The sequence below is a fragment of the Passer domesticus genome, chromosome 2 (assembly GCF_036417665.1).
Source record: "Passer domesticus isolate bPasDom1 chromosome 2, bPasDom1.hap1, whole genome shotgun sequence".
Classification (NCBI taxonomy): domain Eukaryota; kingdom Metazoa; phylum Chordata; class Aves; order Passeriformes; family Passeridae; genus Passer; species Passer domesticus.
In genome coordinates, this window is record NC_087475.1 from 17753005 (window position 1) to 17772149 (window position 19145).

Here is a 19145-nt window from a genome sequence, read left to right on the forward strand (position 1 = left end):
GTGTAAAAGTCTGGAGGTCTGAATGGAGGACTTGAGTTCATAATGAACTCCAAAACTACAGGTTTAATTATTTTGCGTTCTCAAGCTGTCAGGACAGTTGAACTAGTTTCTCAGAAAAGCAAGCTCAGGTTTGGGAGATGAAAATCCAGCCACAAGATGGCATCTTGTTCTCACAGGAACACCCAGCAATGGGGAGGAATATTGCTGAAAACAAAATGAAGCAGTGATAGGCATTTCAGTAAAATGAAACCATTTTAGACAGGACATCTGGTCATAGTGCTGCCCAGAGTAGGGCTGGCATGAGAATGAAGTAAAATGTGGAGCAACAATCTTCCTCTCACCCCACCCAAACTGCAGTTGTGATCTAATGTTTTTAATTGCTGCAATTGAAATAGGAAAAAAAAGTCTGAATCCATTATGAACATAATGCAGGAACTTTGGGGCTATTAAAGGAAAGGTGGATCACTAAAACTTGGTTTGAGAACTCCTAAAGACAGTCTGTGTCTAATGTTCTGAACAGGAAAATACTTTGTCACTCTCAGGGATGAGACAACTCTTTGCTATAATTCTTTATTTCCAGTGCATGCATAATAACTGTGGTATGTTTCCCGTTATCAAAGAATGATGAGACACAAAATAAAGCTAAGGGCTCAGTGAGAATTACTTTCGTAATATTACCACAGGGAAAATGTGACTGGCTCTGGAATTGATATAGTATGAAAGCTAAATTTAAAAATACACATATTTTAGCTGATGCAGTTTAAAACAGAAGGCTCTAGAACATAAATGTCTTTTATTTCTTATGTGTCCTGTTAAGTAGAACCTTTGGAGTCTCAATGAATTAAAGACACAAGTGTGGGTCCTCTGTGGCCTCAGACATTTGTTTTTCCCTGAGTAACACCACACAGCTCTGCACCAGAAGCAGTACCCCAGGGACCCCAGTGCCTTGGGGAAGGTGCCCCCAAGAGCAGAGGGAGAGAAAAGGCAGCAAGGTTCCCTCCAGACTGCGCTCTGCTTTATGGCAGCAGCACATTCACCATCTGGTTTCAGCTAGGGTTTAAACAGGAGCCATGGGATGAGTGGCATGGTAGGGAAAAGCAGTTGCCTGCTTAGCCAGAAGCTGCCCGAAATCTCCCTCTTGGTCACGCCTCTGTGTGCTAGTGGTGGATGAGGTTACAGGCAGCCCCAAGAGTGGGAGAGTGGACAGAAAGCAGATGTACTGAAAGGTGGAGAATGGCCTGTGATATCCCCCAAACCAGCAGCCTATTTGAGCAAGAGAGTGCCTTGTAAATCATGGTTCTTCCAAAGGCTGTTCCTCTAAGGGTGTGTGTATGTGAGACCTTGCTCAGGCACGCTGCCCTACTTGCTGCTGCTGTTCTGCTTGCTCTGAAGTGAAATATCTTGTAAATGCCCTGTAAATCATAATCTAAGACAATATTGCATCTGGCTGGAATTGCAGTGAGAGTTTCAAGAGTCAGGCTGCTGTCATCTGTATTGCACTGACAGCGCCTCTTCACAAAATTCTACATGGGCCCTCTACTCTCCATGAGGGGCCAGGAATCCCCCACAGTGGCTGCTCAGGCAGACAGCACCACGCTCCCCAGGAAGATACTGAGGCTTCAGCTCATCTGCTCAACTGGGAGCATTGACTGCTGGAGCACCTGAGTCCTACTGAAGGCTTTCACTAATGCACTGGACAAGTATCCTGCTGCAATTAGCATCTGAAATCTAAGAAACAAAAACACAACTCTCTTCAGCTGTGGCTTGGAGAAATACCTTATCAAAGTTCTCCCAAGGTCTGCCCCTTTTGTATCTGTGTAAGAGACAAAACATTAAGTGAATGATTGTGTATTATTCCCATGTTTATTAATGGGAGGAAACACTTTCCAACGCTTTGCCTATTATTGAATAGAAAGAGCCATGCAATAAAAAAATAACAATCATCACAAGAGTTCGGGAAATATCAGGGAAAATATAATTGCAATTGTCCATTTTTCCCCACATTGAATCCTGTCTTGTTTTTATTCAGCCTGTTCTGTTCTGTTTGCAGTGGGAAAACAATAGGATAGACAATTTACTCAGAACAATAACTTATTTGAGATCTGTTATAGTAGAGAGCTCCAACAAAACCTGTGTCATGATGGAAGCTCATGAATGCTATAACACATCTGCACACACAGAATGTGACATTCCTGACACTCCACTGCCATCAGAATAGATGAAAAAATACTTTAGGACACACTTCAGAGCTGAGAGCATCTTGCAAGAGCTTCCACAATTTAAAACATTGAATGAAAGGGGTTTTTAAAAATCAATTATGAAAATTGTACTCAGAATTATTAATATCTTTTTCTAGTACTGTGACTTAATTTCAGCTTTCTCATCAGCATTGCTTTCCCCCAGGAGAGCTATGTTCCATCTTGTGCTGCACCAAAGCCCTCACACTTGGAGAAAAGCCCACACTGAATGCCACTATGCTGGCACAGCCCCCCAGGACAGAATCTTGCTCAGGTAGACATGACTGCTTTGCCTACATACCATGAGTCTGAGCTTCCCAAGTCAGAGAGGAAGTAAAAAATGAGTCAGATTTGAGATCTTTGCACGTGGTCTTGTCAGCAGCTCCTCCATTTACACTGGAGATCTGGGACTTCACAATAAAACTGTTTAGCCCTGAAGACTCTCCCTGCTGCCAGCTCTGTTACCAAACCTGGGAGCACACTGGAGTTCTGGTGCCTGAACCAGAGCAAGCACCAGTGATGAACTGGTGTCTCTCCTCCACTCTGGTTCCCATAGACAGAATGTTCTGATGAGAGCTGCAATGTATCTGCAGGTAAATACAGGTGCAACTTCAGCTTGAATAGCTTACATGGAACTTTTCCCAGAGGTTCAATAATATGAGCCCATGTTCTAAAAGACATGTCACATACATAGAATAGAATACATGCAGGCTTTTCAGATTCCAAAATAATTGGATCTTCGCTAAGGTTATCCAAATAATTCAGAGAGATAGTTTAAATAAGAAATGCAACATGTGCCTTCCTGACTTAGTATGTCTTCAAGTTTAAACTGGATCATCTAAGATATTCACACAAGTCCCATAGTTCCCCTTCTGACCATTATGCTTCTTTTGCCATTGAACATGAGCCTTCCTGACACAGTGAGTTCTGAGGTTAAAGAATCTTCCTGTTCATCATAACTTGTACCAAAAGAGCTCTCTTGACTCTCCCTTTATCCCCAAACTCCTCATGTGGCTCCACATGCTGCAATCTTCTGTAGAGTTGTGGCAAGCACACAACCAACAGTATGTACAATGAGAACTTCCAGGGCCAACACAGTCAAAACATCCAGCTTCTACCTTGAGTCAGAGTTAGGTCTGACTTGGCAGCTGTCAGAGGGACGGGAAGGGAAAGGGATGCACAGTACAGCCTTGGCAATTCTGCCTTTGTAACTCCACATTTCATATTGGTATCATATCAGTAGTTACAGATTATAGTGAAATTCTCAGAAGCCACAGACCAGAAGACCACCTTTCCTCACCATGGCAGTAGCCTGTCAACATATACTTATTTAATGGGGCTTCAGCTTCTTACCTAAAAAGCCACCTTCTGGATGCATTTTCCCTTATAGATGTTTTATCCAGACACTTCTTCCTAGAGAGAGCTTGTATTTCCCCCTCCTTATGCATAAATTCATTTGTGGTACAAGACTTGCAAAGGTTTTAATATTTGTTCTGTTTTTACATGGTCCATAAGCACATTGTTGTGACACAGAATAAGTGTTTCAGTTCCAAATGCATACAGCCTGGGGACAGATCATGGACACAGCTGCATCTCAGAAATATACCAGGGACTGGCAACATTTACTGTGTGGTTAGCAAGAAAATTTTCTATTTACAGTACATCCTTCCTAACTTGGCTGCAATATTTATTAGAAGAATGGGATTTAGGAGATGGTACAAATGCTATTGTTATGATCAAAGAACATCTTTAAGCCTTAAGGTGCTTGAGGATTTCTCTGGTTCCACAATGAGTAGATCTAATCAACTAGCAAAATCAGTAACATTTCTTCAAAAGGATGTAAGGAACCCTTACCAAATAACAAATGCAAATTGGTGGCATCACACTGTACTACAGATCAATTGGCCTATAATCTTCTATTTTTCCTATGGAACTGGGAAAGAGAGCACCACACTGCCAATAACAGAAATATTAATCCAATGCTGAGACTGCTTTGCCATGTTCACAACATACAGTTAAGGAGATAAAATGATGTCAGAAGACCACTTTAGATGGAAAAGAAGAGAGCTTCTCTCTATTTCACTTCCATCTGCCACTCCTATGACTTCATTTCAGCGTTCAGAATGCAGTTTTCAATCCGAGGTGCAGGTGTTGCACCAAAGTGGTGGTGAGAATGTCCTGTATGATGATGCCCAAGGCATGGGAGCATGGACAGCTGACCCTGTGCAGGCTTTTGCACTCACAAAAACAGCTTGGATCCGCTGAACACCACTGGACACAAAAGGAAGAAGGAGACCATGAAGCCCAGTGCTCTCACATCTGAAAGCAAAGTATAAAAACATTTCATTGAAACCCTGATTTAGCCGGTAAGCATCCAGACTGCATTTGCACAGTGCCTAACACACTAGGTTTTGGAAGGTCTAGGGTCCAGAAAATAGCACTATTTTTTTCCTAGGTAGGATTTAAATAAGCATTATAGAACTACTTTAGCAAATTTATTTATTTGTTTGTTTATTTATTTACTTGGCATTTATGTGCTGGGTATCTTCCTTGACTAAAGTAAAATGACCTAATAAAAACACCCAAATGCTTCAGATGACTCTGTGGGTCTTAAATGAGGATTATCATGTGACCATATTATTTAAGCATTTTTCAGGCACAATTAAGAAAACAGTGATTGGAAAAGTATCCCAATTGGGACAGATAACATTTATATGGTGCGTGGGCTGATGGGAGATTTAAAAGTGCTGTTTGTTACGCTACAGACAGTTATGAAACAAATGATCTGGCTCTAACATAAACTATTAAACTGAAAATATGCCAGAGGGAGACAGCTGCCAGTACATTAAAAAGTCATTTTCTCAGACAACAAAGACTTAAACCAATCATTTTATAAACATATTTCTTCCCCCAATCAGATTTTGGTAATTCTAATGTTTTGCCTACTGCACAGAGAAATAAAGTAAGCTTTTGCTCATATTATTTGTCAGGAATTTCTGATTCAGAAGAACAGATGGTGGTAAAAAACTGAACAAGGATAACAGAATTATCAGGCTTTCAACTACAAAATCCATTCTTTCCACACACATTTAAAATAGAAGCAATGCATATCATAAGCCTCTGACCACAGCCAATCCACAATTTGCATTTGCATGGGAACGGTTTCCAGTGTTAAAGATCAACATTTGGAGTAATTTATTCCAGATGTGTGACAAAGATTTTGGATTATAAATTAAAGACATGGCCAAACTTGCCATTGGTGTAAATTTAGACATGCCTATTAAATTGCTGAATATAGGGATTTACACAGCATAAGGACTCAAAGCCACACTTTCTAAACAATTTATGCCATATTTCATGCTGACCCTGGTTACTGCCTGGACAAGTCTTAGGGAAGTTGGGCATCGAGGCAAAGGTCAGAGCACTGTCTTTCCCCCAAAAAAATTTGTACTTTCATAGCATCACCCAAACAATTTTACAGCACAGTACTGAGAGTGGCAGGTGGCAGCTATGCACAGACACAATCTGTTAAGGCAATAACAATGATTACCACTCGGCATTCCTCTCTCTCCACAAGTGGAAACACTAATGAAAATGTAATCTGATCTATTTTAAACACGTCATTACCAGGAATTTCTAAGACAAGTCTAACAGTACTGTCTGCATCCACCAGCAGCAAGGCCCACAGCTTCTGTTTCCTAAGAGATGGCAAGGCACTGGCTCCACTCTGCAGGAAAGGAAGAAAAGGGCAACCACATAAGTCTGCCTGCCTGGTGTCTGATGAATCTGCCTTTGTCTGGTATGGACCCTGGATGCCTGGCTCTGCCTGGTTCCAGAGGCATCTGCCCTGTGTGTGGGAGAATGTCTGTGGAACATCCAGGAATCAAGAGTGTCACAAACCCCAAAATTCACCCTGAACCTCAAAGCTTACCCTGAGCCCCGGTCAGGCACAGCCCCACAGCACAGTGGCATCCCTGGCATCCCTTCCCTGGCCAGGTGCTGCTCATCCCAGCTGAGCAGGATGATTCAGCACTCAGTGGAAGGTAAGCAGAGATGCTGCCAGTCTCCAAAGTGTTGATGTCGACACTGGAGAGTTATTCAGGGCTCCCAGCCAGTTTCCAGCCTGCAGACATCCATCATCTCCTCCTCAGCCTAGCAATTTCAGTCTGGAGCTGCTTTAAGATCCAAACTAACTAACCTAGTGCCTGTCTGTTTCTAGGACTGGATGGATCTGCAGTGAGGGCTCAGGCAAACCAGTGTCAGTAGTCCTGCATCCCTGACCCACAGCCCTGTCATTCCCAGGCATGCCAGGGCTCCCATGGGTGGCACAATGGCAGGTGCTGGCACACAGAGAGCTACTGGCTCAATGCTCCAGTACACACAAATGGGTACAGCAATAACGAGTCAATGGGAGCATCCGTCACGCTGTGCCATGGAAATGTTCCCACGCTGGGCTAATGTGTAAGCTCAGAGCTCCTCAGCTCTGAGGGGGGACCTCAGCAAAGTGTGCAGTGGGCAAGCATCAGATCTAAGCATGCACGCCTTGGTCTTAAATGAAACTTCTTGTGGAACATGCCAAGTCACATAGAAAGGATTTTTTAAAGCACATCACTCCTAATTTAGGAAATTTTCTCATAAGAATTGTTTTGAGCACACATATAAATGAAAGATATAAAAGGAATAAAACCCCTTTTATTCTCAGCATTTTAGTAATTTCAACCTAATCAATGAAATAAGCATAAATTACAACCATTTCCAGTTCAGACTCCACCTGGTTTGCATGATGTTGTACACTGTCACTGTAGATAGAATTTTCCCAGGAAGGAACTCATTCCCCAGGAAATGAGTGCAAATGTACAGTCAATAACACTTTCTCAGACACCGATGTGGGCACACACTTTGAGGTTTTGCTGATCATGGGTTTCTGACACCAGGCAGCCCCTGAGGCCGTCAGACAGTGAAATGATGGTGGTACACTCTACTCTGAGCCATCTGCAGTGACATTCTCCTTAACCAGCGACTCCCCTTTTCCTCACCACTTTCTAGAAAACAAACAGGAAAGTCAGCTTCACAATAAATATTTACAAAGCAAGCATTCCTGTTTCCATTTTTAAATCATTGTTTACTCATACTGTCCATCCTTTTTATGGTGATAAAATTGATGCTTTCTTCTACCTAGACTGGCATCACAGTGTAGGTAGTTTCATCCAGCTGCCTATGAAGAGATAATCTTCCTTCTTGAATTTGTGTACAAATTCGGTATCTAAGAGGGAGCAGCCCAGCTCTCTGTTTCATTAGGAGGTACACAAACTCTATATTCCATATGACAATTCTAAATGCAATATTCTTAGGTGTGAGGCCTTCTTTGGGGGAAATTAAGCTGAGACCCTAATTTCTATCTTTTCTTCAGACAGTATTTTTTAACCATACACACAAACCCAACCACAGACACCCATTTGAGTAGCCACCTTCACCTGTCAGCCACCACCTCATTCAAGCCACCTTGGCTGTTGTATGAAAATTAGGGTAATGTGGGGAAAGAGCAGACTAGCTTAGTTCATCTGCTAAATGTGCTCTCTTAAAAAGAAAGTGGTGAGGTAAATGATACCTAACTAGCACCTAAGGTAGTCTCTGCCTCTGTAGTCTCTACAAGCTGTAATAACCCAGGTACACTGTGCACATAGGAGAGTGAGAAATCTTCTGAAAACTGCTGTTTTCAAAGCAGGCAGCTGTGATGGGGAAACCACTGATCTCAGGCTTTGGACAACCAGGCTGCTTTCCTGGTTTTGCACTATTTCCTTTTTCAGCTACTTAGCTGTGATGAATTGTAATGGGAGCCATTCTGGGTAACACAAGTGAGAGTGGGCTGAAGCAGGCGAGCTGCTACATAAATTGGGCTGTTTGTTACAGCTTTTAAGTTGCTTAAACAGCCACACTGATGAAATGTTGGTAACCATCTGCTACAAACATTTGTAAATAAACAGAAACCAACCTAAATATTTCCTGGCTTGTTGCTCTGTTTCAGGCATGGGTCTCTTGTCTGAGGAACCTTTTAAAATTTACCTGTAGTTTATGCACAGCTCTAATTTTTTCAGACTGTTTAGCTGTCTGGGGGTGATTTCACTACACTGTTTTTTTGGTAACCAATTATGCAAATTACTCATGACTGAATGGAGAGGGAAGATGCTTAATTCTGCAGACAATGATGATGATTATTATTATTGATATTATTTATCAGTGTCAAAGAAATCTGTTAAACTTTGAATTCTTCATGGAAGACTGGTTAGAGAGATTAATTTAAGCTTTCTTTACATCAATTTTTCTGCAAATCTGAGCAAGTGGGAAACATTTTAAAGCATTTAGGAGCCCCAAAGCTCAGCTGTATTTGGCTCTATAGAAACAAGGGACAGAATTTTGAAAGTCTGAATCTTTAGTTTCAGCCTTACGTCAGGGTTGACTGTGTTATACACAACACTCTTCATTTCAATGCATCCTATTCAGTACTTCCTTCCTCTTTGGCCTTGTGATCACATATCATCTAATTTGTTTCCATAACAGATGCTTAATGGGAAAAATATTAATATGAAAACTGTACTAGAAATCAGCTATTGGATACTTCTTCAAGCATCTACCACAAAAAATGTTACTTGTTGGCAGTCACTGTGATTTTGCACCAGACTGCCCCAAGGAAACAAATGCTGCTCACTCTCAGATCCACTTTCCTTTCTGACACCTTTGTCTCTGCAACAAAAACTGCCTCCAAGCTAAGAGTGCTCTAAGCAAAACTCAGAATTTGGGAGAGTGTTTAAAATATTATGAAGAAATGAAAGGACTTTTGAAAGCTAGGTTCTTCAGTTAGAGTATTACTTTCTGGCAAGGAGTAGTTAAGGTTTACAACACAGTTTTACAACTCTTCCCTTACACGAAGGACCATGCTTGTTTTAGACATCTTTTCTCTTTTATTGATGATCTACATTGAGTTATCTCTTATGTGAACAAGACTTTTAAATCAGATGGTCAGAGGTAACGTAGCAGAAATGTCTTTCAATTTTTTTTAAAAAAAAGTTCAATTATTCCTTTTCCACTAGAGAACTAGATCAAATATGAGCATAGCTGTATTATTTTGCACAAACCAGTGATCTTTTTTTTTTTTCCTGGCTTCCACATGATTGCAATGCTTCTGAAAGCTGCCAGGATGCATTAAAATAATTCATGAATTTGTAATAAGGGCCTTGGGTTCCACATGGCAAGTATTTTGCAGTAGAAAGGATACACTGCCAAAGGATTCATCCTTGTTAATAGCATGCTCTGTACTTGTGAAACATTGGCCTTTCAGACTTGAGCAAATAATTGAATGTCCTTTTGGCTCTGTTCCACTAATGACCCTCTGGAACAGCACAGAATTCTTAAGTCAGAGAGTAAATGGGGTCCCTTCTTACTGGGACAGTCTTCTAAGTGTATTTGATATCCTGCTGTATTAAATAAATGCTGATTAAATAAAAAGCGAGGCTTGCACTTGAACAAAATGTTCAGGGAGGTAGGAGGAGCTACTTGTTTCTTTTACAGTGATTTGAAAAAAATATCAAGATTGGCATTAATGGAGTGAGAGTAGAAGTGTGTGTGTGTGTGTGAAAGTACCAGAAGAAGCAGTTGGATGTGTTAAAAATTTATGTGGACAGAGAGGAAGAACAAACTGACCTAAAGATAATGCATCAAACAAGACAAAGAACAAGTCCAGGGATAAAAAAATACACAAAGGCAACACACATTCATGAAATTCATTGATTTGTGAAAAGTGAAACAAAATAGTGAGGTGAAGCATCCCAAACACCACTCCCTCCCAGAGAATATAAAAAGCAAGATCAAAATCAGGTCACTTGCCAACCAAGAAACCCAGGGGCACAATGAGAAATAACAAACAGCATCCTTATTCTCTGTATGATCCCACACATGATCTTGGCCAGACCAATTAGACACACATTTTGGTATTTCCCAGTACAGCCAACAGTTTAAAGAGATTTTGTTTATCACATTTCCATTTGATGAGACACTATGCTGAGCCTTATCACACTCATTCCATATGCACTCTAGTTCTTCAAAATCTGTCACAATCTCGAGTTCCCAGGTAAATGATGCACATATCCCCCGGCAGAGATGTCTGCTGTCATTGCTGTTCTGCAGCTTTGTGGAAGACTGAGGGTTGCATTGCAAAGATTGGCTTCACAAAGCCATGGCAATAGAGGTGGTCTAGGCAGCTTGAACGAGAATTCACATGGATAAAATTCTCGCAAGTGGACACAGCCAGCACAATATCTACACATCATTTAAATTCTTCTTGAGCCTCTAAAACTAGACAGTAAATGGATTACAGGCCTTGACTGTCCCAGTTTCATCATCTTAAAACACTTCAACCAAAGAAGAAAACTGCAGTAAATGAAGACCTTACAGATTGTGTGATCCCTTTATGGAAGTGGCAGAACATGCAGTAAATTTTCTTTAAAACAATAGAGGAAGTTATACTGAGTCTTCCAGAATGATTTGAAATGAAAGCTTAGTCTAATACTGCAGAATCATTGTGGAAGTTTGGGAGATTTATGAGTTTATAACATGAAAAATTCTGGTTTCAGGGTTGCCACCTCAGAGTCAGAGCAGCTTCCAAGTTTTTGTGAAAATTTCTTTGTGCTGAAAATTAAGACACTTTCTGGAAGTCCATATCTCGTGGCTACGCAAAGCAATGTGCCAGTGCGGGAAAGTGAGAGGTTGGAAACTGGGTTATCTCCTTGGTGCAGAAGGCAGTACCTCCTAAGGTATGTTAGATCAGTCTCCATACACAGATCAAGAGGCCTTACAGGATCACCAGTTGGGCCTGTCTCAAAGCAAGGACAGAAGTGGACATAGATGCCTAAATGAGGACTTCAGTGCATTTAGGATGACCAAACTGAGTACCAGAGAACCTGCTGCAGTGTATTTCTCTGAATGTTTGACTTCTCAGGTGTCCTATCCAAAGTCATGCCCCAGTATATTAAAAAAAAAATCTTCACCCTGGGAAATATTGAGTAGTTCTGCACAAGCCTCACTAGCTACTCCTTCTCACGGGGGATGGATACAGCGAGCACATTAACCTGCAGCATCAGCCACTTCAGAAACTGCAGTGGCAGCAACTGCTTTCTTAGGATTGCCAAAGCATGAGCAAGATGTATGTGAGGTGTGGCACTGAACAACTCTTTAAAGTATTGATGCAGTCTCAGAAATCCCAGCCTCCTCTCCTTTCCACTCTCCATTCCTCCCAGACATTTTCTTGTGAGGCTAAAAATTCAGGTTTCCTCACACACTTCTTTCAGAAAGTGTTCAGCTCTTTGCTGCACTATGGCAGAGTTGTAGCAGTGGAGCAGAAGCATTAGAACATAACTTCTTCATAAATGTCTGCAGTGATTTTCTTCACTTCTGGGGCCTCTGAGCACTACTCCAATATAAACATGGACAAGCAGAAGATAAGAACATGACCCAAGTAAGAGAGAAATCGGCTGCTCACTAACCTAACACAGCCAGTGCTGCCAGCTGGTTCGTGTGTATCCTATTCAAACGGCTCCTGTGTCTTGCACCAGGCTGAGGCTAATAAATATGTTAGCTAAGAGGAAGTCCTCACTGACTGGCATCTACCATACTCCCTTTCCTCATTTCTTCATATCCAGATACTTACAAAAGCAAGTTTTTATTTTCCAAAGCAAAGGACACGTGTAAGGCATGGTTTAGACTGTAATTCTCATAACCAGGCTGCACGCTTCAGCTTCAAACTATTCCTCCAGCTCTGAAAATTCAGCTTCAGGGATAAACATCCATGATAGTAATTTTGGAGCTGTGCCTGAGACACATGTGACCTGGCATCTGTGTTCCTGAGAGCCATATGTGTCTGTTGAAAACCAACTGTGTTCAAAAGAAGACAGGCAAACTGGTAACCCCTGCAAAGCAAAGACAGAGGAGTAAGGACACCAGGCACAATCTGATGATTTAATAGCACCCAGCAATCAGGCTACTAGATTGCACTTAATAGTATTTCATCAAGATGGATTGCGCACTGTAAAAATAATAAAAAAAAAAGGAGCAGAGCAATGGAAACTGTCCTTTGTGGTCTCATTTACACTTCCATTGGTTCCACTGGGATTACAGTTCTGCATGAATCATAATGGGACACTGATAGCTTGGCCAATGCTCAGACAGCACATCAGGGAAGGGAACTGCATACAGTAACGTAACATCCTGTTTGGAGGCTTAAGAGGCAAAAATCCAGCAGCAATCACTTCCAAGGGTAGTAACTCAGCTCTTATTGCCTTCATAATGACTCCACAGTTATTCAGTCGATGAAAATGTAGCCTGATATTGAGCATCAAGAAGATAAATTAACAGTAAAGTGAGTCTTACACATCCACGCCCTACTTCAGTAGAGGACTGCAAAAACACATCATGTGCTCTTAAAGTATGTTACCATCCTCTGTAGGGTGCTGAGATGGCTGACAAGGCAAGGAGGCAGGAGCAAACCCTTTCTTTACTAAATACCATGTGAAGAAGAAAAAAAAAAGCTGTTAAAATTTAGTAAGCAAATTTTCCATTTGAATTAATGAATAGTTCATGTTATAAAGTTCATGTTACCCATCATTTTGGCTGAGAGTTGAAACACAACAAAATTATTTTATGAGCTTCAGATTTGGCAATAACAACATGCATGAAGTGCCAAATGCCAGGAGGTTATGGCATTAATTTTTGTGTAAGACCCACTATCCCAGACAAAACAACTATACTCTAATTAAGTAAAAGCAAACAAACAAACAAACCCACCAAAATTGACATAAACCATACCAGTCAAACCCAAGCAAATTTAATCTTGTTTGATGTAAGCTTCCTTCCTGCCTCTATTCCCAGCTCCAGGCAGTTCTGTGTCTCAAGTCATGCTGGAAATAACTTACAAAGCAAACTCTTGGCTGAGGACCCCAAATGTCTTATGGTCAATGAACATATCCCCCAAAGACTTGCCTTACATCTAAAATGGAATACAAAGGATTCTCCAACTATAGCAGCTAAAAAAAAAATCTATTCAAAATAAATCAGGGGATTATTATCAAGCTGGATATAAGACAATGAACAAAAGCTAATGAACAGAAGACTCACTGTGTCATGTTAAAATTAGACTGCATTGACATTTGCACTGTCACGGGTTTGTGGAACACTCAGAGACGTATTATTGTTGTAAGCATCTATATATCTTTATCAATTTGATAATTAGAGCTAATTCAGTACATTTCTAGTTCAATGGGTAAGAGACAGGATAATGTCATAGAGGAAAAAATGATGGAGCTGGTACTAAGAGGGACAAGAGGGACAATTAGTGCAAATTGTAACACTGAAAAAAAAAATGTGAACAGCAAGTCTTTTGAAGTTCCTGAAAGAAACAGCAGGAACAGAAGGGACAGCATTATCTCTGTCACTGTCCCCCAACACAGGTGCTGAGTCCTGAAGCCAACTCCCTCAGTGACCTGTACAGCCAAAACCAGCCTTGTTGGCAGTAGGAGATGCAGCAAAGTGCCAGAACAGGAAAAGAGATGGGAACACAGAGGTGGGAATGGAAGGAGAGGGTGGGAGAAGCTGGTGTTTAGATGATCTGAAACTGACATGGAATCACACCTTAAACTGCCTAAAATAAGCAGGGTCATTGAGAGAAATAAGGAATGATCATATCAGTGGCAATCCCAGCAGGTTTGAGAACATCACATCCTCTGTCTGAAACAGGGATGAGGAGGCAGGACAGGCTGTGGAAGACAGAAAGCTGCTGCCAAGTTGCACCTGGATAGAATTTCCACCAGTGCCTCCACCAGTGCATGTAGCACAGGTCTCACATGCCTTATCACAGCACCTGAAACTGCGTATAGCAGAGTGATTCTGCCCAGATGCAATGAAGAAACTCCGTGTTACCGTCTGAAGAAATCCAGCCAAGTACAAGAGAGAAGGGAGAAAAGTAGTGGAACAATTGCCTTTGTATCACTGTATGAAATTATACACTGTAAATGAGCAGTAAAATCTGGAAAAAAAAAAAAAAAAAGTAAAAAATATACAGGACTGAAAAACAAAACCAAAAAACAAAAAATCTGAAGATGAAGCTTTAAGACGTTATGCCACCAAAACAACATAGGCATTTCTTGAACTATCTGGGTAGTTTGATTCAATCAACTATGTTTTTGCAAAAGGTGTGGTTTGATCCATATGCAGAAATATTTCACTGAGCTGGGAAGTGAAAATCATAACTCAGGTCTGCTGTAACTCCTTCGGAAATTCATTTTGGAGCTCCCATTACCATAACAATGCTAATAAACTGGAAGTTGCACAGATGAAGAGAGATAAATTTGGTTGGTGGCTTAAATTATGAATTTGAATTTATGAAGTCTCAAAGCCCCTGAAGTGTACATGCACTCAGAGAATCACCAAATACATGATGCTGAATTCAAAGATGAGTGAAGTGCTGATTAGGAAAGAGATTGTTTATGAAAGTTTTCTGAAAAACAGGGTATTTTAGACCATGGAATTAGCTCACAGGAAAGAAGCAGAACTGCAAAGCCTGGCAACTGCTGAGGACAAAGTGACAGCCTGGTGTAAGGGCAGACTCTCTGAGGTAACAGATCCACGCACAACTGTTCCTGCGCTTGATGAAAGGCAGGTTAACATGAGAACGGGACAGCTGCTCAACCAACATTAAATGTGACAGGAACAAGCCCCTACAACAGCAGCTCTCATTTTCTACACGACCTCTAATACTGCAATTGCCTGATCCATTCAGCTTGGCTTCACATATGCCTCCTTGTCCTCATGCCACTTCACTCTTACAATTATAACCTCTTCTATAAAATCAGGAATACATCTGCAGTTTTCCTCAAGTACAACTGACTATAGCATTCCTTGAAACGCCAGAAAATTGGCTTTCCTTTCAGACCATGCACATTTTTACACAAAAGCATTTCCAGCCCGCTTCTGCTGCCATAGCAGTTTCGTAGCCAGAAGAATGGGCGCTTATTTAAAGTGTCAATAATAGAAAGTAATAAAAACGTGAGGCGCTGCGAGCTGCTCCTGAGGGAGAGCTGCTTTGGGAGCACGACCCTTTCCCGGGTTCTCTCGGTCACTGTCACACCACGACCGGATCAGCTCGGTCAGGGCACTGCTGTTCATTTACTGCTGGGGGTGGCGGTCAGCAGCGACGATGCTGAGAGCTTTAGGTGTTTGAAACATTGTTTTGACAATAAGGGGCTCCGACTTCGGCTTGCGGAGACATTGCTGTTTCTTCCAACTAACTAATGTGTTTTCAGCCCACCTCCATTAGAATTTTAACACGGAACCAATGCACAACAAAATCAAAACCGGCCAACCAACCAAACCCCCAAACTGAGCTGTTTCAGCACGCAAAGCCTCTTCAGACACACACGAACGATAATTTTAAAACCAAGCATTAATGAAACACAACGCCGCTAAACCCCCGTCGGCGGCTGCTCCTGCCAATCTAATTGCAGCTCGCAATCAAGGTGACTTTAAGGAAAAAAACTTCCCCTTGCAGAGACAATCCCCACACGGGGTCGTTCCCCTCAGAAGGACGATCCTCACAGGGGGTCGGTGCCTTCAGAAGGGCGATCCCCTCACGGGCTCGGTCCCCTCAGAAGGACGATCCCCACACGAGCTCGGTCCCCTCAGAAGGGCGATCCCCACACGGGCTCGGTCCCCTCAGAAGGACGATCCCCTCACGGGGTCGGTCCCCTCAGAAGGACGATCCCCACACGGGGTCGGTCCCCTCAGAAGGACGGTCCCCTCACACGCCCGGTTCCCTCACGTGCAGCCCCGCCGCTCCCGCCCGGCGCGCGCCCCCTCAGCCTCCGCCCCGCTCCCTCCCCGCCCCCCGGGCGCGCACGTGCTGGAAGCAAACACCGCGCGGCGCATGCGCGGCTCGGCCGCCCCTCCTTTACCCCTCCGGCTCGGGGCTGGCGGGGCCGGGGGAGGCGCCTCAGTCTCCGGGCGCCTGATTGACTGATGTCATTTCCCCGGCTCCGTGCCGCGCCCGCCCATTGGCTGCTCTCGGACCGCTATCTGCACCGCGCCGCCTGGTTGGCTGTTGCCGCGCCGGCCGTTGCCTTATCGCAATTCGGGCCACGCGGATTAGGGCATCCAAACCCCGCCTCTTGCTCCGGCCCCTCCTGCCGCCAACACCAGCTCCGCCTTCCCCGCCTTTTCCCGCCTCTCATTGGTCCAGAGCCGCTTCGCTCCTCCCTCCCGCCCGCGCGCTGAGCTCTCCGATTGGGTGAGGCCGAGCTCTGCCCAGTCCCCCCTCCGCGGCCGCTGATAAAGTTTTGTCCGGAGGCGCTCGGGCCACGCCCCCTCCGTCCCGGCCCCGCCCCCCCGCGGTCCCGGCCCCGCCCCTGACCTGCCCGAGGGGGGGCGGCCGTTGAGGCGCGCGCGCGCTCGCGGCGGCGGCACCTCCCGTCCCCTCCCGACCCCTCCCTCAGTCCCGCTCGGCGGCCGCGGCGGCAGCATCGCGGTGCGGCTCCGGGCAGAGGTGCCTCCTTCTTCTCCGCCTCAGCTCCGCTATCCCCCGGGCACGGTGAGCACAGCCGCGCGGAGCCGGGCTCTCCTCCCGAGCTGCCCGCTCCGCGGCGGGGGAGCCGGGGCGGCGCTGGGGCCGGCGGGGAGGCGAGGCGGGATGTGGGGCGGCTGCGGGGGCTGCGGGCTCTGCCCCCGCCCCGGCACCGCGGAGCCGCTGCGGGCGCGGCCGCCGCTCGTCGCGGCTGGCGCTGGTCGCGCTTGTCACCCGGGACCCGGCTGGGCTTTCGCATCGTATTTCATGTCTGTCGTATTGCCCGGGAAACTTCTCCAGCCCGATACAACTTCGAGCAAAAAGGCAAAAGGGAAAAAAAAAAAAAGCCGGAGCCTTTTCATTTAATCCTACGGCTGCTGAAAAACACAGCCCGGCAAGTTCCTCCTAAAATATAATTGCAACATCACTCCTTTGGAGGAAGCGAGACTGGAACATAGGACCGCAGGGAAAGCGCTTAATCTCTGCTTTTGTGTATCGTGGGAAAAGACTGGGCTTTTCTGTGCCGTAGGACTCTCCGCTGGGAGGTTTGATGGCTTTTAAAGTATTCCGAGGCTTTTCAGAAAGATTTTAAGTGCAAATTGCTCCTCTAAGGCTCTGATCCGGTGAATTGGAAATGAGGTTGGGTGTTGGAAGAGTCTGCTGTGCTGTTTTTCTGTCATTTTGGGTAGAAAACGCAAACGAAACCATGCGAGTGCTGGACGTGGCTAGTCTGAAATTGGGGAATATTCACTGCCCAGCCCATGGTTCTGACACCCCTTTCTGAAACTTGTGTGCGCTTTCTTCTGCCTTTGGCTTGACTGACCTTGCTCAGCAGAATCCTTTGTATCATTGCTCCTTCCAAATCTTGTGTAACATCTGCCGGTGCTATAGAACTATATATTGTAGTTAGGGTTTTGAATTTCTGTCTTGCTTCCTGCTTGATTTTTCTCAGATCTTTTCGAAACTCGGAGACTGAGATTAATGCTTTTCTTTTTTCCCCTCCTTCCAATTCAACAGATGCAGTTTATGTTGCTTTTTAGTCGCCAGGGGAAACTGAGACTCCAGAAGTGGTATGTCCCATTATCTGACAAAGAAAAGAAGAAAATCACAAGGGAACTTGTTCAAACAGTATTAGCCCGCAAACCGAAAATGTGCAGCTTCCTGGAGTGGAGAGACCTGAAGATTGTCTACAAAAGGTGGTTCTGTCTCACTAACCTCGTAATTGCCATACATTAAAAACCGTGTATTAAGCAGCAAGAAAATAATGAAGGTTGTTTTTGTTTTGTTGGTTTTTTTTTTCCTTCCCTCTGGTGGTTACAGAGAAGACTTGACTTTTCCCTTGCATCTAATTTGATAACCAAGCAGGAGTCATTCATGTGTGGAAAATCACTCATGCATTTAGAAATGTACTGAAGAAATGAGCTTTCCTCCTATTTTTATAAGGAGTGGCAGTTCTTCTTGGGGGTCTGTTTAGGTTCACACAGTACGTACATGCTTCATATTTGTACACATTTCAGATTTAATAAGTGATAAACATTTTATAAATATTTACCTCAAGAAGTGGCTTCATAGATCACCTGAAAATATAACTTGCTTTTAAAGACTTTTAGAAATAAGGAAATAGTTTTTCATAGTACTTGGGTTGGGTGTTGGTTTTTTTTTCTTTTTTATTCTCCCTGTATGTACAAAAAAAAAGTTTTTCATTATTGAAAAAATCACGGCTAGCTTTCTTTTGGTAGAAGTACTGTATAATTTTCTTCATGATAATTTCATTTTTCAGTTGTTCCCTAACCTTTGTAGGAGTTTTTGGCAGGCATTTTTTAGCTTTGTGCTGATCTTTAGAATGTATCAGAGTGTAGTGGTGTGACCATAATTCTTCTCCAGAAATAACAGTAATCCTCCTCCTGATGTGGTATGCTGCATCTCTTCCAGCTAAAGGTGGTGCTGCAAAGCCTTGAGTTATCTCTCTTCCCTAGTTAGTTGTAAACTTGAGAATCTTTATGCATTCCTCTTTTCTCGTGGAGATGGTAGATAGTCTGTGCCCCACAGTAAATATTGTTGCATTCCCTGTAGATAGGACAGAAGGGACTGGACCAGAAAGGAGGAGTTTGTAACTCTTCTCCAGGATAACAATTGGGTAGTATCAAATATGTTTAGATGTTTTAAGTGCTGCTCTCATGTATACATTGGTTTGTGTAAAGACTTGCTTGTGAGTATTGCTGGTCTGCCTAATGCATGTAGTTCTTCAACATGAGGAGGAAAGAGGAGAAACAGTGCATGAGCCTATGCTGATAGCATACACAGTTTGT

At 43.5% G+C, this 19145-nt stretch overlaps 1 protein-coding gene and 1 long non-coding RNA gene across 11 annotated transcripts in view; one reads left to right on the forward strand and one right to left on the reverse strand.

Annotated features, from left to right (window-relative positions):
- Positions 1-556: 556 nt before the first annotated feature.
- On the reverse strand, positions 557-15442 carry LOC135293449 (uncharacterized). 3 transcript variants are annotated; one of them, XR_010355574.1, is made up of 4 exons: positions 11938-15442; positions 7136-7279; positions 5865-5964; positions 557-4556 (listed from the first exon to the last, which is right to left on the reverse strand). It is a non-coding gene; the product is annotated as an uncharacterized LOC135293449 (long non-coding RNA). The 3 variants fall into 3 exon arrangements; XR_010355575.1 differs by having other exon boundaries at positions 557-4508; positions 7009-7279; XR_010355572.1 differs by having other exon boundaries at positions 7009-7279.
- Positions 15443-16705: 1263 nt separating this feature from the next.
- AP1S2 (adaptor related protein complex 1 subunit sigma 2) overlaps positions 16706-19145 on the forward strand; it is a 30950-nt gene continuing 28510 nt past the window's right edge. For 5 of the 8 annotated variants that reach the window (XR_010355577.1, XR_010355576.1, XM_064407617.1 and 2 more), the window contains exons 1-2: positions 16706-16863; positions 17854-18032. Coding sequence is in view for 6 of the 8 variants with exons in the window: in XM_064407617.1 (XP_064263687.1) it covers positions 17854-18032 (179 nt within the window). In the remaining 2 variants the exon portion in view is untranslated. The other 3 variants (XM_064407618.1, XM_064407613.1, XM_064407612.1) reach the window with 3 other exon arrangements.